The sequence below is a fragment of the Echinops telfairi genome, unplaced genomic scaffold (assembly GCF_000313985.2).
Source record: "Echinops telfairi isolate 266 unplaced genomic scaffold, ASM31398v2 ScPeMD7_23;HRSCAF=83, whole genome shotgun sequence".
Classification (NCBI taxonomy): domain Eukaryota; kingdom Metazoa; phylum Chordata; class Mammalia; order Afrosoricida; family Tenrecidae; genus Echinops; species Echinops telfairi.
In genome coordinates, this window is record NW_022103920.1 from 69,152,110 (window position 1) to 69,173,854 (window position 21,745).

At 40.9% G+C, this 21,745-nt stretch overlaps 1 protein-coding gene and 1 pseudogene across 1 annotated transcript in view; one reads left to right on the plus strand and one right to left on the minus strand.

The window, feature by feature from the left end:
* Window positions 1-3,491: 3,491 nt before the first annotated feature.
* The window catches only part of VWDE (von Willebrand factor D and EGF domains), an 83,942-nt gene continuing 65,688 nt past the window's right edge, over window positions 3,492-21,745 (minus strand). Inside the window, exons 19-25 of the mRNA XM_045288652.1 lie at window positions 21,070-21,165; window positions 19,502-19,597; window positions 14,868-14,963; window positions 13,509-13,604; window positions 12,903-12,998; window positions 8,216-8,319; window positions 3,492-3,575 (exon numbers count right to left, since the gene is read on the minus strand). Of these exons, the coding sequence (XP_045144587.1) occupies window positions 3,561-3,575; window positions 8,216-8,319; window positions 12,903-12,998; window positions 13,509-13,604; window positions 14,868-14,963; window positions 19,502-19,597; window positions 21,070-21,165 (599 nt within the window). The 3' untranslated portion in view covers window positions 3,492-3,560. The remainder of the gene's footprint in view (window positions 3,576-8,215; window positions 8,320-12,902; window positions 12,999-13,508; window positions 13,605-14,867; window positions 14,964-19,501; window positions 19,598-21,069; window positions 21,166-21,745) is intronic.
* Window positions 13,834-14,422, plus strand: LOC101655338 (annotated as a pseudogene).

Consider the following 21,745-nt stretch of genomic DNA (forward strand, 5'->3'; position numbering starts at 1 on the left):
AAAGGCTATCGAGTCAATTCTATTGCAAATCTTTCCAATTCACTAGCTGTTCGGTGGGAGAAAGAAGGGGCAATCTATTCCCATAAAGAGTTATGGCCTCAGAAACTCACAGGGCCAGTTCTATCCTGTCCTGTAGGGTCGCTGTGAGTCAGCGTTGACTCGATGGCACTTTGGACTTTTTGAATTTTAACTCTTGATGGGAGTAGAAAGCCTTGTCCTTTTCCTGCGGAGCTGCTAGTGGTTTCGAACTGCGGACCTTGGCGGTTAGCAACCCAGCGTGTACCGCACTCCAGCGCCAGGGCTGCTTGTCAATCTTTGCGGGAGCTGAAAGGCACCAGCCTGGAAGCGGAGTGCAACACTGAATTGCGCCGCTGGGGCTCTTGCTTGTCGTTTAGACGTGGCTTAGGAGCTTTTGTTCAGTTTTTCTACTTAGAAGATAAAATACGTTTGCATTTAAGCTCGTACTATTTAATATGAGTATGTTCAAATTGAAAATCATAGACTAGCAGTTCAAACGCACCCACCACTCCACCGGAGCAAGATGAGGCATGCTGGATCTGTAAAGACCCCACCTTGAGAGCCTTTCCATTCTGATCTATAAAGAACGCTGTGAGTCAGACCCCATCAGACAGCAATGGGTTCAGAGAGTTGCTCTTGAACTCGCAATTAGCTGCATCTCTGAGAAATCTTTCAATTATTTTATTCCTTGTTGACATTACTCATTTTCCCAACACTCAATCTACTTTGGCTTCTTTTAAATTTCCACTTCACTTTTGACATCTGTAGGGGGGTGTGGCTTTGTGATAATCATTCTTGGGCTGTGGGACTTTAAAGAGTGGAAAGATAATAAGCGTTTTGAGGGTCTCTTTTTACAACGACCAAGGTAGTCTTTTAAGATCAAATTTAGTTACTTCTTCCCACTTCCCTGGAATATTAGGCCAGAGCAGTAGAAAGATTGGAGAGGCATATACACAGACAGCACGGATGACAATAGTGAGACTTCTATCGGAGAATCGATGCCGATGCCTGAAGTGTGGCCTTCACGAAAGGGCAGGGTGAGAGCCTGCTCGGAGAACATCGCCAATGAAAAGTGCCCTGGAGGATGCGGCTCAGCCCTGGCTGTGGGAGCCAGGGCCCACCACTTGGGGCTCTCATCTGGGACTTTCAGCATCTGGAGCTGGCCAAGGTTAGCAGAGCTAGCTGAGCGGGACCACGAGGCTGTAGATCTAGGGGGGGAGGGGGGGGTTTGGGGGAGCGCGACATGAAGACGGTGGCCGTGCAACGAGCCCAACTGGAAGAGGTATGAGAGGCCCCTGGCTCTGTGGCCGGCCGGTTGGCGAGGCTCTGTGACTTAGCCTGTAGAAAAGGAGGAACTGAAACCCCAGAAACAGCAGGAGGAGAGGACCGCAGGAGCTGCCCAGGACGGGGTGCAGGAGCGAAGGGAGGGAGCGGCGGCTTCATCTGGGAAGAAGCCTGAATCCGCTGCTTGGGCTGCCGGAGGGGCAGGTGGTTTGCTGTCCAGGAAACGTATCTGGAGAGGAAAGGGTCCCAGGAAGAAGGGAGTCCCACCCGTGGGGCACGGGACCCAGAGGGACAGGCTGAAGGGGGGTGGTAACTCAGAGCGGCGGGAAGGGCAGAGCATGGGGAGCAGTAGAGCGCTGTGACCCGGGAAGTTGGAGACCAAGGCTTGCAGCACGCCATGGCCTGCAGGAGCCTCTTGGGCCATTTCCATCTGGCATCATAGACCGTTCTACAGGGAGGCTGCCCATGGGAGCTATGTCATTTTCACACAACATTGATTTTCACCCAATGACCTGGTCTTTGGGACCCAACTGTGTTGCTAAGTGAGAAGTGGGTGTTTGGTGTTTCTGACCCTGAAGAGTGATGACTGATTTTCTGAATACAGGCGACAGTTCGAAGATGCAAACTATCTAGCTTTTCTGAGGAAGTCCAGTTACTCTGGAGCATAACTGTCCTTCCCGTCTAAGGAATTACATTTTCCAGAATCCTATTCCCTGTGTGTGTTGGTTTCAAACTTATTACTGTAGAATCAATTTCTATTAATAGGGGCCCTAAAGGAATAGAACTGCCCATAGGGGTTCTAAGATGGTAAATCTTGATGGACGTAGACTAGGTCGCTGTATCTTTCTCTCACAAAGCTGACTAGGGGATTTGCCAGCCTCTCAGTTGCAGCTGAGCACCTGACCAATGTGCAGTGGGCCTCCTTTTTTGGTTCTGGGTTAAATCTTGCTACGGAGAAGAACGTGCCTAAGAATAGGAAGAATAATATGCAGAGAAAGTCATTATTTTTTAAATACTTGGACAGGTGAAACATTCTCAGGTGCTTTCCAGTTGAGAAATCATGCACTTTGGCTACAATAGTTAATGCTTCATCCTCAAGCAGTGTTGGATTATCCAATAAGCAAGGTATGCACAAGTTTACTTGTGTTTACTAATCTGTAGTGAGCAATTTCACTTTTTTTTCTCTCACTACATCAAAGAATCTGCTTCTAGATATGACTGGCATCTGTCACTCCCCTAACCCCCCTGCACCTTCCTACAGAATCAAAATCTTGTTATCAAATGTACAGTACCTGACATGACAAAGTACCAATAAGCCAGGTAATGACAGACTGACTATAACCCCTACTAATCTGTAGTAAACAACTTCACATGTTTGATGTGGTGAAACCTGTTTGAAATGGTTCATTATAGATAAGTAAATAAGCACACATAAACCCACACACACCTCACTTATTAGGAACTCTAGTGGAATAGTGACTTACACATTGCACTGCCGACCACAAGGTCAGTAGTTCAAATCCACTAGGTGTTCCTTGGGAGAAGGAGAAAGCTTCTACTCCCATAAAGATTTACAGCCCAGGAAACACACGGGGGAGTTCTATTCTACCCATAGGATTACTATGAGTCAGAATTGACTCAAAGGCTAAATGAGTTTGGTTGACCTTGCTTATTGGGTAATCTGTCTGTTCTCAACGATCACAGCAGCTCCCCAAAGGTTTCTGTAAAGCCCCTGTGTGGTGCTTCTTCCGTATCCTTCCAGACTGAGACCTTCTGGAGACCTTTTTATGACCCTTCCTTCCCCAGTCCCATCCCAACTCTTGAAGCAATCTGGTCAACCCCTAACCCTGTGAGACAGGCTGGTGATCTTCACTGAACCGCTTATACCTGGAACACACCCAGGGCTTCTGTTGCGCTAACTGATCCCTGACAACATAGACAGGATCGCAGTAAGAAATGGGAAGGTTTTTGGTTTATTAATATTGTCACTGACTGGAATATCAGATACATCAGTAAATCCATTTAATATGCAAATGTAAACATCAACATCCTATTTAGATAACTTGGATTTCTTTTCTTCCTTTCTTTTTTTCTCTAACAATGACAACTAAGATAACTTCATATTTAGTAGTTTCTATCATCTTTAAAATATTCTTAAACTGATGTTCAGATAAACTGCAAGTAGTTATCTTCACTCTTCTGAATAGAAAAACTCATTCCTTATGACACAGGCTTGTAATTTATATATTTGATGTGACTCAATGGTGTTTTACCTGTAGTAAAAAGAGGAGAATCAAGTTTAAGTGAGCAGTGGAAAATCACTTTCATTCTTAATCATTATGCGTTGCCTCTTTTTCTTTACCATGTGTCGTAGTTACATAATCTGTTGTGAATCTGAGACTCAAGAGTGAAGGGATGGAGTTTAGTCTGTCAATCAGGTTGCAGCTTGATGACCTCATTTGGAGCCACTAAGAAGATAATAGCTCACTGGAGGTGGGACACACCCTCACTCCCTATGAGACCCTCCTGCAGACAAGACAAATGGAGTTACACCAGTGCCCTGGACCTAGAGGAGCCACCTGGAGACCCCTGCCAGCGCTGAGATGCTTCCACCACCACTGTATCCACAAGATTCTGCACCCACTGGCCTGTGATCTCCCTGCATCCGATGTCATTGCATGTGTTGCATGAGTCTGAAGAGGAATTTGTTGATTAGTATCGGACATCAGACTTATAGACTTGATCTGGACTGGACTGGGATGTTTTCTCAATATTCAATTGCTCTTGTATATAAAACTCTTTCTTATACATATATGAGTGTCTATGAATTTGTTTCTCTAGTCAACCCGGACTAACACACCATGATATGTAAAACTAGTTTGGTTGTATGTTTGCTACAAGTGGATCGACATAGGTTTTATAAAATTGGGGTCTAATTGAGATGATATGTGAAGAAGAAAGTAGTTGCAAACCATCTTAGCAAAGTGTTACAGTCAAGAAATATCCAACTCAACCAAACCAGATAAAATTTTGAAAGATATCCTTCAGGAACTGGTAGTTTATATTCATAGCACACAGCAACATTTCTCCCAAGCATCTTTTCTCATCTTCTCCTCATTGAATGTAATAAAAATAGACCACTCCTGCACAGTGTTTACTAGGTGCCAGGCATTGTTTGAGGTGCTGCACCATGTGTTAACTTAGGTATTCCTTACAATAAACCTATGATTGTCCTGTACTGTAGATGAGGAAAACTGAGGTCCAGAGAGGTTAAGTAATTTACCTAAGGTCACCAAGGAGGCCTGGTGGCTTAGGATGTTACACATTGAACACACCTATTGGAAACCACCAGTTGTTCTGTAGGAGACAGACAAGCCTTTTTACTCCTTTAAAGAGTTACCCACATTTTGGAAACGCACAGGAGCAGTTCTGCCTTGTGTATGAATTGGAATCAACTCAATGGCAGTGAGAAGGTTACCAAGAGAGGAAGTGGAAGAGCCCATGGTAAGTGAGCCAGGCAGCTTGACAGAAGGTTCTGATGCCTTTCAAAGCTTTGATCCATTTTTCCCTCATAAGCAGGCATCCCTTGGTGGCCAAATGTTTAGATGCTAGGCTCCTAGTTAAAAGGCGAGTGATTCAGACCTACTCAGAAGTACCCAGAAGACAAGCTGATGATCTGCTTCTGAATGTCCTACTTGGCATACATGAGGTCCTAGGTGGTGATGCCCAGGGTTGAAATCAACTGAATAACAACACCCTCTTTAATGCCTCTTTCTTCCTCTCCCAGTTCTCCCTTCTCTGCGTCTTCTGGCTCTACTCAGTCACTCTAGGTCCTTTCAGGGAAATCCCTGTAATCCAATCAAGTATCCTCCATGACTTTTCTCACTGCAGAGTGCCGAAAGAACCAGCTGGTAATTCAGCCAGCCTGCACTCTACTTTGCACAAGATAATAAGAAGAGGAGCAGAGGGGAGCTAGTTAGTGATGGCCCCAGTTGTTATTGTTTTCTTACTAAAGAAGACTCCCTTTGTACTATATGGTACAGAGCCAAAGAAACATCAAAAACAAATATGGTAACAGAATGAAACAAGACTGGTATTGAAATTCAGAGAGCAGGTTAGAGTAAAGGTGGTCTTTATATGAGGGGCCATCAAAAAGGGTCTGCAAGAGGGTTGTATCTTCTCACATAATTATTCAAAAATAAGCAAATCTTTATGAGAGAAGCTGGATTATATGAAGAAGATGTGGCATCAGGATTGGAGGAAGGCTTATTAACAGCCAGCAATACACAGATAACACACCCTTGCTTACTGACAGTGAAGAGAACCTGCAACACTTGGTGAGAAAGATTAAGGACTGTAGGCTTCAGGATGGATCACAACTCAAGGTGAAAAAGAGCAAAATCCTCACAACTGGACCAACAGGTAACATCAAGATAAATGGAGAAAAGGTTGAAGTTGTCAAAGATTTTGTCTTGTGTGGATCCACAATTAATTCTCAGAGAAGCAGCAAGCAAGCCATCAAAAGATGAGTTGTGTCAGATAAAGCTGCTGTACAAGGCTTCTTTAGGGTATTGAAAAGATAGGATGTTCCTTTGAGGACTGAGGTACTCCTAATCCAAGCCATGATCATTTTCAATTGCCAAATACGCATGTGAATGAAAGTTGGACATTAAATAAAGAAGACCAAAGAAGAACTGATACATTGACTTGTGCTGGCAAAGAATCCTGAAAGTACCATGGAGTGCTAAAAGGACAAACACATCTGTCCTGGAAGAAGTATGGCCAGGGTGCTCCACAAAGGCAAAGATGGCAAGACTTTGTCTTACATATTTTGGACATGTCAGGAGAGACCAGTCCCTGGAGAAGGACATCATGCTTGGTAAAATGGAAGGGGAATGAATGCCCTCAAGTAGGTGGACTGACCCGGTGGCTGCAACAATGGGCTCAAACATAAGCATAAGTATGAGTCGGGCACAGGCCGGTGCAGTGTTCTGTTCGGTGGTACATCGGGTTGCTATGGGTCAGAATGCTCTGGATGGCATCTAAGGACACAACATCAAACAGTTTGTGGACAAACTATGGTATCTTTTAATTCCATTTTCCATGAACTTTTCAAAGCCCCTGAGTTATAGTCAATTAATATGGCCCTTTTAGCCACAATTCCTATAAGAGATGTGACATAATTCTTGTCTTTACATGAATATGGCTATCATCCCATTTTGGAGGGTGTTTTCTGCTATACTAATGGCCAGGATTAGGATGGAATTAATACCTGATTTTAGAGGCTATGAATGAAGTCACACCCTTCATGTCCTTGGGGGTATCTTGGACTCTATCTTAGTAGAATGTGTGACATAAGATAGCATCCTTTGTTTTCCTTGGACATGACAGGTAGATAGCTAGATAACCACCATACAGTTCACATCTCCTCACCTCACCCGGAAAGCCATGCCATTAGTTCCTGACCAAGCTTTCGTAGAAGCAAGAAGACCTGTTGTAAGTTTTAGACATTTTTGGTTTCTGGTTCTGGACCCTGCATTTGACTTGCCCTCAAATTTAAGACTGAATGGGGCCAACACCACATGAGATAATTCTTCAAATCTTCTTGAGTTTCTGTGTGACGTTGCATTGAATCACAGAACCTAAGGACCTGAAGGAATGGATTCAAGGAGGAGTACTGGGGGGAAGGGAGAATGGGAAATGGAACAGAATAGCATCTTCGAAGAGTTGGACATTTGGGACATCTTGAATCTCCAACTCCTTGGAACTAATCTGGTACTCATTCTTACAAAAGAAATTACCACAGCCTCTCATATATCTTATTTTTCTTTTCCCCTTTTTGCTTCCTATGAACGTCTATTCTTTCATTAACATGGTCCAGAGAGAGTCCTTGAAGCAACATTAGTAGGAATGAATATATTATGCCTCTGGTTATGTAAGGAAATCCTTAGATGTAAATAAAAACACAAAAATAGAAATAGAGAGAAATAGTCAAATTCATACAGTCAAAACAACGTTTTAAAAATATTTTCCTTCAAATCAGAGTACTCTAACATGCACTGATTTTAGAACCAAAACAGATTAGGTTTAAGAATATTTTTAGAGTCCTGCTGCGTTACTTTGTGATGGTTAGAACCACTCTGGTCTGTATGGGCAGTGGGAGGTGCTGAGGAATTGATTCTGACTCTTGGTGACTCTCAAACAACAACAGAATCATTGCCATAGAGGTGACTGCAAATCATAGCGACCTGATAGGACAAGGAGAACTGTCCCTGTGGGTTATAGAGACTGTCGCTCTTTATGGGAGAAGAAAGGTTCAGCTTTGTCCACAGAGCAGCCGGGGGTTTTGAATCACTGAACTTCACGTTTGCAGCCCAACGCATAATCCCTACACCATGAAGGGGATTCTGAGCCTCAAACATATTTTGGCAGTTGATATATGAAACTTTAAAATTAGAGACCATACAAAAATCAATTTAATCTTTACAAACACAGATTTGATCACAGAAACACAACCCGCTGAAAACTACCTAGGGCTACTTCGACGACACCATGAGTTATGGAGTTAAGAGTGAGAGATTCATTTTTTAAGTGGTGAGGTCCAGCTAACGTTTGACCAAACAGAAAAGGTGGTGTCTTAAACACTGATGGTGGAATCTTTGCTCTCCTTCAGCACCACTATCATGGAATATGATGCTGCAGTTGAAATTCCCCAAGTGCGCATAGAAAAAAAAATTCTATAACGACACTAATATGATATCCCTTTTTAATGTTAGAGACAAACATTCAACTCTTGTGCAGCACTCCCCCCCTCCCCCAGCCCCTTCAGATATAAAGCAGATAGATAAAAGTTACCAAACTGACTATCTGGGAAGATATGCAGATGCCAATAGTTAATATTCACTTAACATACCTGAATTTTCTTTTCACATCGGACTCCAGAATATCCAGTGTGGCAAGAACACACATTGGGTAATAGACATCTGCCTCCATTAAGACACATGGGATTGCAAATTGCTGCAATACACAATTGTTACCTTTATCATCTTTTGACATGGAGTGCGTACGACATGTTGTTTCCCAGTTCTCTGAAGCTATTTAGTAGCTGTTGCACTAAAGTAGGTTATAAGACACTAGAAATGGATGTCTGCACTCCCATCTGCCTGCAAACAGAAGACGCACATACATGCACAAAGAGAAAAGCACACAACCCAATCTCTAGCCAACATTTCAGTACTTCTGTAAAGATGTTATCTGAGCCATCAAATTCATTTTAAAGTATTTTGCCCACTTCCTATTTTGTGTGAAAGAGAGGAGAGTCAAATGATAACAGAAAATGTTTATAATTTAGTTTTAACAATTTAGCAAGAACTAAAAAGAGAAAAATCCAATACTAGCCAATGCAATATATGAAGAAAAGCAAAATCACATAGAATCATTAGGAGTTTAATGTAAATCAATTCCAGGCTTTCTTACAGGTTTTCACACTGTCTATACTAGAAAGTTCTCTCTTGATATTTCTCCCAATTTAACAAATTTATATCTTGGCATCCTATATATCTATATCATTATCTACATATAGAGAAAATGCTTATAACACTTAGAATCATGTTAAAATATAATAATGTATTAATCTAAAAGAATAAATATTTGATTGTTCTATGATTTAATAAACAATTTGCAAATTGGAGAAACGTCCCCTCACACAAGAAGAGGCGAGGTCTCCTAGGAAATGGAAAACTATAAGACTAAAAAGGGTTTTGCTGAAAGAATACAGGTTTCCATGATGATGGCATATTTAGGCACTAGAGGGTAAAAGTTAGCTTGCTAACCACAAAGTATGGGGTTCAAACCCACTGGCAGCTCTGCAGGAGAAAGACAAAGCTCTCCACCCTGTAAAAATATATAGCCTAGGAAACCCCATGTAGGTGGCAACGAGTCAGAATGGACTGGCCATTGGTTTGGTTTGGGGCTTGAGGTACAGCAGAACCCTGGGAGTAGACCACATCAGTACTTCACATAATCGGATTTCATGTGAAATGTCGAGAAAAGTTTGCATCGGAGCTCAAACAGAACATCAGAATCCGACCTGATGCAGGTGAGTCTTGTAAACAAAAGCAGTTCGTGTTTTGGTCACTCAGCATTAGTTGGTGTTGTTAATACGCGTTGTTTAAACCTTTTGCAGCTGTGATCCAAGTGTTTTGCTATTATTTTCTTAGTTTCTGTGGCTTTTGTACTGTTTTCAGATTAAAAACATGGGTTCTAAGAAAGAGTTTTTTGAAAAGAATCATCATGGCAAGGAACTGGTTAACTGTGTTATCGATATTGGTGATAATTTCGTAAACACTTTTAGAAAACAGCTAAGGAAACACCAACAGCAGACCACACTAGATGGATTTTTTTTTTTTTTTTTAGAGAAAGCCAGCCAGGTCCTAGTGAGAAAAGGCAAAAAAGGAAAAAACTCCTGAAAAGCAGCTCCCAGGTTTTTTTTATGGAAGGGGATTCCCCTTCCCAACAACGACTCTCTCTCCACCCTCCTCTCCACATCCGTGTCCACAGATCCAGATCCTCATCCGTCTCAAGGTATGGACCATATTGTAGTTGTTAAAAATTTTCTTAATGTTGCGTTTCAATTTAAATTATATCGTTTAACTCTGAACTTATTTACTTTGAAATTTCTGTGTGACGTTTTGAATGAAAACGCAAGGTTGGGTAAAAACGTGGTGGTTGAGAACAGATTAATCCAGTTTGAGTTATTTCTTATGGGAATAATTGATTCAGAACTTGACTGCATCGCATCTTGACACTCCTTGTAGAATGTAGAATGTAGACCTAGCATCAAGGTCCGGGATTCTACCGAACCCGTAAAAAGGTAACTTCATGGAAGATTCACTCCTCCACCCGCATGCACTCCTGGGTTCTCAAGAAACTCCAATTAGAAGCCAGGCTTTTCTCATTTAATCACAGGTCAATGAGTGTGTGCTTGTATGCTGTTTCGAACAGCCTTTTCGAGAACAAAAGAAAAAGGAAAAAACCAAATCACTGGCAGATTGATTTTGTAGCAGGTAGCTTTACTTTCATGGAAAAGATCTCTCTTGGCATAAAAGTAAAATAACTATATTTATTATAAATTTGATCCCACAATAGTAATAAAAAGAATATTCAGCATAAGAAGAAAGTTTGAGTGAATTACATGATGGAATTTGATAAAATTACATCTTAAGGGCATATGTGCCCTTAACTAATGGTAAGTGGGCATAAGCAGAATATGACATGATGTACCGTACAGTCATTTCTCAGAGAAGCACTGTTTCAATACCTCATATTGAAAGTTGCATATTTCAAAAATAAAGTTTCCTCTGGTGTAAGCAACACACTGAAGGGCTGCTGTGGGCAGTGGGGCAGTTTGAAGGAGCCACAGGGATTCCACAGCTGAGGACACACCTTGCGCCTTGCAGACATCACTGATTTTAATCTTTGTTACAACAACTTGCCAGCAGATGGCAGTAACATTCAAAACAAAACCAGTAACAAAAGTCAAAGCCATCACCAAGGCGTGCATTTGGAGACATAGTTACCCTGTAAGAGTATAATGGGTTTCCCAGATTGTAAATCTTGGCTGAGACAGAGTCTCATCTTTCCCCAAGACAACAGCTGGTGAGTTTGAACCAGTAAGCTGCCCAACACTTAGCACTCGTAGCATCCGCAGGGTTTCTTTGCAGGAACAGATCGTGTTCAAATAATATCACTATCAGGACAGTTCTGAAGCATTGTAAGGGGAACTTTTCTGAGCCCACAAAGATACTTCAGGGTGCACAAACCAGACTGTGCTTCTTCAAGATAACTCCGTCTACAACCATACACTCACTCACCACCAAGTCAATGCTGATTCATAGTGACTCCCTGTGGGTTTCTGAGACATAACTGGCTACAGGAGTAGAAAGCCCAGTCTTTCTCCAGCAGAGCTTCTGGTTGTTTTGAACTGCAGACCATGAGGATCGAAGCCCAACATGTAACCACTACACTACTAGGGCTCCAGCCATTTACAACCATTAGATAACAACAAAAACAAAAACCCAACAACCTCAATCTCACTGGCATCGAATCGATGGCAACTCAGCGACCTATAGGACAGGGTACAAGTGCCCTAGTGGGTTCTAGGACCCTAAAATCTAGATTTAAGCCTTATCTTGCTCCAGTTGACAGGCAGGTGGTTTCAAACTGCTGACCTGGTAGTTAGCAGTCAAACACATAACAGCTTTTCAGCATTAGCTGAAAATGATTCACATAGACCTCTTTCCAGAATAAACAATCCAAATCGCAGTTGCTCACTTCTTCCTAGCATTTCCTCACATCAAATTTCGGATCAGAATTCTTGATGTTTGAGCACATGTTTCTGCTGCAAGTGCTAATGCTTTGATAATATTTTCCTATAAGAAAATGCATAAACTAGAATAGCAGTGACTATTAATATAAAGTAGAAGAGGCATCAAAATTGCACTCAAAATGCCTGATTGCATAGACGCAGCAGTGTCTCACAAACGTACAAAGACAGCAAGTGTTTCTAGTGACAAGACATCACCACATTGCAATTGTGTAAGTTAATTTACGATACACTTTGTTTCATCAATTTTGAAATTATATAATTACTCATCATTTGAGGGGAAAAAAACCTAATTTATAATTTTGTCCTTAAAATGAATGAATCTTTGTTCATATTTTAACAAACAAGTTCAAATTTTCATAATGCAAGGTCACACAAAATGTTAGTTTTCTCAATTCCTGAGATCTCATCTCTGTAGTAAATTATTATTAACATTGTACAGAAATCTATTAAAATACCAAAATAGTTCCATAAATTAGCTCTGGGTATTAGTATTTGGAGTGATTACTTTCTTTTTTTATATTTTCTAAAATTTCCCAGAGGAAATGGATTTATCTTACACTATGAAAAAAAAATTAAACTTCTGTATATTTAAACCTTCTGGGGCACACCAGAGGGAACTTCACCGGAGACTCAAGGACCACATTTAAGACTTTCTGTGCCACACCAACAGAGCCCTGGTGTCATTGCGGGTTACTCGCTGGGCTGCTAACTGCAAGGTCAGTCCTTAAAACTCAGCAGCTGCTCCTCGGGAGAGGGATGAGGCTTTGTGCTCCTGTGAAGATGGATAGCCGTGAAAACCAGAAGGGTAACTAGGGGATGGGAATGCAATGCGAGGACGACGAGGAGTCCCAGTGGTTCTCTGGGCTGCTAACCACATGGGGTTCAGACCCACCAGGTACTCAGCTGGAGTAGGAGGAGGCTGTCAAACGGATTTATAGCCCTAGAAGTCCTAAGAAGCACCTGCCCTTTGTCCAATAAGATCCTTCTGAGTTAAAATCCAACCAGTGGCAGTGGGTTGGGTTTGGATTTATGCTACACAAAGCATCACTGTATTACACTATCCTTTCTTTTCAATAGGTATTAAGTACATAAAAACATTTCCAAAACCAAACTTAAAAAAAAAAAAAAAAAGGATTAGCATCTGGGTCCTCCTGGCCATTGTAACAGATTTAGAGTCACAACGTCGAGTTGAAGACAAAGCTGGTAGGCTTACGTATTTGGCACTGGATCCCTTCCCAGGTAGCAGGACAATGGCACTTGCTTGGAGCAATACATTCACCACCGTTCTTGCATCTTTGAAAGCAGATAGCTGCAAATATAAGCAAGTTGAAAGTGTAACTATTAGCCTAATCTTATTACAAACAACCAAAAATTGAAAGAAAGAAAACAGAGGTGAGGGTTCAAAGCCAAATGATGAAAACATCTCTTCCCTTAATATTTTATCCAAAACATTTTCTAGCATCATTACACATTCTTAGAAAATGTGATTTTAATATTTGTACAGTGTTTGGATGCCCTGCGATTTAACTTCTCCTCAATTGTTGGGCATTTATGCTGCCCCCACTGTTTCACTTCCACAAATACACCCTAGTAGTTGCTGATGTCAAATAATAATTGTGTAGAGAGGACATTTTTTCCTCTGCTATCCTGAAAGAATGAGTTCGTATGGCTTTACATTTTCATTCTTCTGGTTTAAAATGACATCTCTAAAAGAGTAGCATACAAAAAAGTAAAGCAAAAACAAAGAAATCCTTTTTGTTTCCAACTCCTTAAGTCCCCCCGAAGAAGGAAGACAGTATTTTAAGCGGATTCCTCTTACGTATGTTGCATTGCTTTCCTTTCCAACCGGAAGGACAAGAGCAAATGTTTGGTCCCACACATTTCCCTCCATTCATACACACAGGATCGCAGATACCTTAGGAGAACAGTGTGAAATGTTAGTCCTTATCTAGAAACCCAGGAACCTTGGTAGTACAGGGGATGAAGTGTTGGGCTGCTGACCCCAGAGTCAGTGGTTCAAGTACCATGGCCCCTTCATGGGAAAAACATGAGATTATCTGCTCTCGTAGAAATCCAAAACCTGATGTTCTCTTCCTGGCTGGTGAATGGTGTTCACTCTTTTAGTGCACTATGCTGTTAACACGATGTCATCAGGAACTGGTGACAAAATTGGACACCCTGCCCCCAACTTCAAAGCTACAGCTGTTATGCCTGATGGTCAGTTCAAAGATATCAGCCTGACTAAAGGAAAATGCATAGTGTTCTTATTTTACCCTCTTGACTTCACCTTTGTGTGCCCTACGGAGATCATTGCTTTCAGTGACAGGGCAGAAGAATTTAAGAAGCTCAAATGCCAAGTGATTGGTGCTTCTTTGATTCTCACTTCTGCCATCTGGCTTGGATCAACACACCCAAGAAAGAAGGCGGCCTAGGACCTATGAAAATTCCTTTGGTATCAGGCCCCAAGCGCACCATTGCTCAGGACTATGGGGTCTTAAAGGTGGATGAGGGCATCTCATTTAGGGGCCTCTTCACTGATGATAAAAGAATCCTTAGGCAGATCACTGTAAATGACCTCCCTGTTGGCCGCTTTGGATGAGACTCTAAGACTCGCTCAGGCCTTCCAGTTCAAGGATAAACATGGAGAAGTGTGTCCAGCTGGTTGGAAGCCTGGCAGTGATACTATCAAGCCTGACATCCAGAACAACAGAGTATTTTGCCAAGCAGAAGTGAGCACTGGACCATTTCAGTGCTAGGCTGCAATGAGTAGCCTTGAGAAAAACAAACAAAACCTCTTTTGTACTCTTCTTTGTGTTTCAAACCTAAGGCCTTAGACTCTGCTGAAACATGGTATTTGATAATATGATAGGCTTTTTTGTAGGGGCTGGGGAGAGGCCGTCTCTACACCCCAGTGAAAATGACCCTGAGCTCTTCTGGGCAGGGCAGCTGATGTGTATCATGTACTAGTAGTGGGGCATAAGCCCATTGATCTTTTGTAGTAGTATTTAACTTGAACTCAGACGAAAAAAAAATCCAAAGCCTTAGAAACCCACTGGAGCAGTTCTGTTCTGTCCTACAAGGTTACTTTGAGTAAGAAGAGCCTTGACAGTGAGTTATGTAGAAACTGTTTTGTGAAGGCTTTACCTGAATTTGGCAAATAGATTTAGGTGTGTCTTACTGATTTGGCATCTCTTGCCAGCATATCCTTCAGGACAGGAGCAGACATTATTTCTCACGCAGTAACCACCATTCTTACAAGCAGGGTGACAGATAGCTAAAAGAGCACAAGAGCAGCAGTCTGTGAATATTACATATATTACAATTATTATATATTACAGATGGCATTATGTACTTGTTCTCTCTAAGGTCACAGGCAGAGAGATGTGCTATTAAAATAAAAGATCACAAAAGCAAGTCATTAAAACTCCTTTCTAAATCATAAAAGCCAATGCTTATAGCTATAGGCTGCTCATGGGTTAGTACAAGTTGAAATGTATTGCAGAAACATTCAAAACAAATGGAATCTTTGCTATGATAATGCATGTGTTATGAGACTTAACTTCGGTCCCAGCACCCTTTGGGTTGAAGAATGAAATAGTCTGGCCAAAACCCAGAAAACAAATTGGAACGGAGCTAAAAATAGAGCATAAATACTTTCCTGGAAATCAGAAGAATTTCAACCTATCACGTGACATTTAAAAATACGTGCTTGAATGGCTGCTGATAATTAATGTGGAGCTTTATAAGTAACTTATTCCTATGAAGACTTGGTATAAATTTCAACAGTAAATCCTTAGTTTTGTCAGGAATAATCTATTGGTTAATCTTGAATACTTTTTGCTAGAATCTTCTATGCATATACTTCTGTTCCATAGAATCCAGAGGCTGATAATATTTTATGAAATGGTGATTATTGCATCATGTTTCTTTCAAAAGTTAAAAATATTTGTAAAACAGTATGCCAACAGGCCTTGAGGTTTTGGGTGTTTTTTTTTTAATCTCTTCCTAAATACTCATTAGGTGGATGAAGAATTTTCTGAAATCTTAGGTAACATTCTGAGCCAGTGGCGAGGAGCTGGGCTGCTAGGTGCAAAATCAACAGTTTCAAACGACCCGCCACTCCCAGGCCGAGACCGGAGGCTTTCCACTGCATACAGGTTACAGTCAGAGAAACCCGCAGGGGCGGTTCTCCACGATCCTGCAAGTTCACTGCGAGTCAGAACCAACCAGGTGGCGGTTTCGTTTTTCAGAGAGATCAGGCTTAGGAATTGGTTTACTGTTTTACAAATGCCTGTTAAATGAACTGGTTTTAATAAGGGTGCTGGTGTAAGTTGGTGGCTAATTTTCATTAGAACCTCCGAGAATAGCTGCTTCCTTAACTTCTAAACACTAGAAGGAAACGTCCTCCGATGTAAAAGATATTTACAAATGAAAGCGATGTGGGGTTTTAGCGATAAAATAAAATAATTTCGTGCTTTCAGTAAGTAGATGGTTCCCACTCTTTCTGGGTGAATCTTTTCTGGTTAATGCCTGAGTCCACTTCTTCTCATGGAGTGCTATACTCGTACATTTTATTAATGTAGAAATTGCCTTCCATTTATATAATGTAAGGTTCTTTCTAGTTTATTAGGGGAAATTAATTATTTAGATCACAAAAGTCCGAGAGGAAATACCAATGAGTAGAAATGTTAAATGAGAAAAAGAAGGGAAGAAAAAGTATAAGACTTGCTATAATTGGTAAATATTTACAAAGACTTCAATATAATAGTAAATACTTGTTAATAGAGCAATACGCATAAAATAGAAACTAACATTTAAGAAAGGGCATAAATCTTACAAATATAGTCATATCCACCCAACCCTATTGTAGGGACAGTAGGATTTGGGGATAACCTATCCACATACATGTATTTTGGGTATTTTGGGTCAAATATGAATTAATCACCCACCAAGCCCCAACATGAGCCAAGTCATTGGATGGGGGTCACCCTCCATAGGGAATTGGCTCATGGCATCCCAAAGGCTAAAAAAATTGGAGGATGAATTTAAATGTCTCTCCAGCCATACATGTTGAATATTCTGGGTTAATAAAGTAGTTTAGCCCTGATGTTTCTATCTCAGGTCCCCTCTTTTTCTTTGGAAAATCCATAGCACATGTAGTATGTGCTCCTTGTATTTATTTTTAGCAAGTCAATCTGATTTTATTCCTTTGTGTTTGGTACGTATGTGCCATCTTCCCTTGCCACCAACTGACCTCCCAAGAATAAATGTCATGTTTCTCTTTTTGTTCTTTTCCTCGAATCTTCCATGTTATATCTAAATGACAATAATAAGTCTAGTTGTGGTGACTAACTGTGTAGTGATGATCCACTGTAGGTACAGTTAAACTACTCTATGTCTAGTTCATATGTCACAGCAACTTGCTAAGTCAAGCTAAGTCAAGGCCTCTAGAGTTTAAGGAAGTTTTAAACATCCAGGACTATTAGTTGTTGAAACTAGAATATCACCAAGCTGTTTCCTTCCCACTGGTGCAGTCTGTTTCCTAGGGGGTTCCAGTGGTATCCTGGGTGACTTAGTGGGCTGCTATGCACAGTGATTACTCACTGGGCTGCTCCTTGCGAGAAAGATGAAGGTTTCTTCTCCCATAATGATTTCCAGTCTTAGAAACTCACAGGGACAATTCTACCCTGTCCTATAGGGTCACTATGAGTCACAATTGACTCGATGGCAGTGGGGTTTATAAATCATTTTATTGGGGTCTCTTACAGCTCTTATTACAACCCATCCGTCCATCCATTGTGTCAAGCACATTTGTGCATTTGTTGCCATCATTTTCAAAACATCTTCTTTTTACTTGGTATCAGCTCCTCATTTCCCCCCCTCCTTCTCTCTCCCTCACAAACCCTTGATAATTTATAAATTGTTATTATTTTTTCATGTCTTACACTGATCAATGTCTCCCTGAACACATTTTTTTGTTGTCCGTCCCCCTGGGAGGGAGTTATAGGCAGATCATTGTGATCAGTTCCCACTTTCTCCCCACACCTTCCCTTTCCCCTCCTGTTATCGCTACTCTCATTATTGGTTTATTTGTCCTGAATTCCCTGTGTTTCCAGCTCTTATCTGTACCCATGTACATGCTCTGGTCTAGCCAGATTTGTAAGGTAGAATTGGGATCATGATAGTAGTAGGGAGGAAGATTTAAAGAACTAGAGTAAAGTTGTATGTTTCGTCACTGCTATACTGCACCCTGACTGGCTCATCTCTTCCTTGTGATCCTCCTATAAGAGGATGTCCAATCATCTACAGATGGGCTCGTCTCCTCCCTGTGTCCAGTTGCCTACAGATGGGCTTTGGGTCTCCACTCTGCACTTCCCCTCATTCACATTGATATGATTTTTTTGTTCTGGGCCTTTGATGCCTGATGCCTGATCCCATTGACATCTTATGATCATACAGGCTGGTGTGCTTCTTCCATGTAGGCTTTGTTGCTTCTCAGTTTGATGGCCAGCAGTGAGATTTTTTTTAAGCACATGGCATATAGGGTGGGGGAGGACTTCAAAAAGTCTGTGGGGAAAAATCCATGTTTGTATTCTACTTTTCTATAACTTTTTAAAGCGCCTTCATATGTTCAACAGACAATTTAATTCAACTTAATACTTTCTTCATTTAAAAAAAAAACTTTCTTCATTTATATATTCTCATCCAGTTGTATAGGCTGACATATAAGTTTTGGAGACAAAGAGGTATTCTTGCTCTCCTTCCCATCTACTGTAAGTAGCATGAGATGCACAGCCTCCTCTCTGCTGTTCCATTGTCCCCTCAGAGCCACACCTGAAACTCTGGGGCAAAACCTCCAGTCTTTAGCAATTGCCTCCTGGTTTTCAAGGTATAACCTAATTTAGTCCTTAGTTCTTTTCATTTCTCAAACTAATTTTTTAAGTAAATCAGAATAAGAGAAACTAATTTCCTATGTCCACACAGTTCACAGTAGAGTGATGGTTTCTGTTCTGCCTTAACGTCCTGAGAAGGCTAACAGAACTCCAAAGAACCCACAATGGTATAGTGAAGTAAAGCATAGCATGGCAAGGGAAGGATGGATTGTACTAATTAACTGGTGACCTGTTCTATGCATAATGTGTCCTGCATTTTGTAAATATTTAGTGTATGAAGATGCAGAGAGTACGTTTTATGATTTATTGATATTATTTCATCACTGCTCTGTCAGCCTCAAAGCATTCCATTGTTCTGATGGGAATGACAACATTCACGATCAGTTATGGAAGGGGCCAACAAATGGACCATGAAGGGTGGACATGATGGACCTATATGTCCCATCTCACCTTGTCTACTGTGGTACATAGTCAGCTCTTCCAAAATGTTGGATGAAACTAAATTCAACAGAGATCATGGGATGGTGATGGGCATTAGACTGACCATAATGGGCAATAGACTGACCATAAATCAACTTTTTTATTTATTCATTTTTGCTGTGAAGGCAGCAAAAATGATGCCATTGCATTATAATAGTCTGCAAGAGGACTTTCTTTTTCAGACCTCTGAAACTGTGCAGACAAGTGACAAGGCTGCAAGTCAAACGTGTATTAGAGGAGTATAATCCTTTTATACATTAACTGATAGGTTTCTATGCACTGGTTATTCAGCGGAAAACCTGCACTGTCTGAAGAAATACAGTAAATAACATCTCTAAGGAAATTGCATCCTCCCCTTAGAAACATGCCTCTTCGAGTTCCCTCAAAGCTCGGTGCATGAATAACTTTCCCATTGATTTTGTAAAGAAGGGCTAATTACCATTCTGACACTGTGCACCAAAGAATCCATTTGGGCAGAGACAAGTATTTGGCTTCTTGCAGGAACCACCGTTGAGACAAACCGGGTCACACAAAGCTAATGAACAGCAGAAGAAACGAGACCATAAAATTTACTTGTTTAAAGAAAGCTGCACAGAAGAACAAAGCAGTGCATAATGAAATACTTTACTTTTATTGCAAGTAAAAGCCATAACCTATATTTAATTAAACTTTGCAAAACATAAAAGCGGAGGAATGAAATAACTGATTAATAGTGTGTGACTCTGTGTTCACTCCATTTACAAATAATGCCAAAGAATGTGGAGGCTATGATTAGAATCCAGAATGCCCTTGGCAAACTGCAGAAATGATAAGAAGTCACACACACACAAAAGACAATTCAGCAGAACTCGCTGGATGGCGTCTACTCTGCTCACGTGGATTTGTCCAAGTCTAACTCTTGAAGTCACCCTACTCACGCAGGAACGCCGCTCGCAGACCCTAATACACTCAAGCCCACTCTGTTCACTTCTTCGCTATGGCTTCACCTTCGCCTTCAAAACCCTATTTTTAAAAGAAGAGTCTGCCCATTCTCCTACAATCACTTTAAATACTATTTTACTCTACATTCCATTTGCTGGAATTAATTTTCCCCTTCTCTGCTTCCAAGGAACTAACTACATCAATTACATTGTTTATCATAAGTCAACTTTTATCACAGTCAATTTTTATAACTATAATCTACATATTCTGCACTAATAATATGCTACTTGCAATAAGGGAAAATTATATTGATCTTCACCTCTCCTTACATCATGACTCACACAGAGTTGATAAGTCATAAATGTTTAATTGAGTTGACATTAAGAAAATCACAAGGTTAGGTTAAGCATAGATAGGCACAAAAACTGCTGCCAAAAAGGCAAGCCTGAATCTGTGGAAAATCAAGGGAATTGCATTAGTACTAAAATAATGGGTGTCTACTTCATTCAGAATGACTTGGGTGTTCAATGATATATAAGAAGCGTACATGCCCAAAAATTAACAGACGTAGAAGGTGCACTAGAGATCTGTTTCTCTTTGCACTCAAACAGGTGATACAAGAAAATACAAAGATACCAAAAAAGGTGGAGGGCCTGGATGGAATTACAGTAAATCTTCACAACACTGTACATCTAATATAAAAAGAAAAACAATGGGGATTACAGATAAGGATTTTAAAAACCTGGGGTCCTTGGAGATTACTAAGAGTTAACACACTCATGTGGCAACATAATTTGGAAGTTAAGAATCCTCACAGAGGCACCTGGAAGGTGATCTACTTCCTAAAAAAATCAGCCATCAAAAATCCTATGGAGCTTAGTTCTGCTCTGCTACACATGGGTCACAATCTGTTGGAATCAATGCAACAGCAGCCTGCCCTTTATAAAAAATCCATCCCCAAATCATAATCTCATCCCCATCTTGTCAGATCAGCGTTATGTTTCTTAGGTGCAAGTCTTTAGGACATTGCCCCATTGTAAGTTTCTGTTAATAGAAATAGTCAGTAAGCCACAGTTCTGACTTTACCTGTACTACAGGTGGGGCCATACCAGCCAGGCTTGCACTGGCAAACATCTGGTGCAAGACACTCACCTCCATTTTCACAGTGTCTGCCACAAACCACTAAGATCATAAAATGAGAATAAAAGAAAGGTGAGTGAGACTTGGAAGGGTCATACTGTTGGCTTTTATCTACCCGGCTTATAACAGCCAATCGCATCTACTAATGAATGATACCAGAAAGAAAAAGCATAATTTAGACTTTGGCTTTGAAGTTGACCAAAGGCATCTCAAATTCACTTTTTGCTTATACAAATGGAAAAGGGAAAAAAAAAATTGAATGGTGAACAAAGTATTGGTTGAAAGCAGACATAAATGTAAATTAGATATATTTATATGCAAATAACAAACAGGAATTGTTGCTAGATCAAAGAACAAACTTCTTCATCTTAGTACTATCACCTGTGGTTGTATTCTGTGGGAAACAGAAGGATTTCTCCCAAGTTGTCTCCCCCAAATATATGCCAAACTTAGCTGCTTTCAAATGACTATACACTTGGAGGTTATCAGAAGTATATCAGGGGTCATTCTCCCTAAGAGCTATCACCCATCTAGACCAAGCAGACACCACTGTTTATCCCACAACAAATAGGGCCCATTCCCTTCTGATAAGGATAGTGGTTGTCTGTTTCCTTGTAGGAGA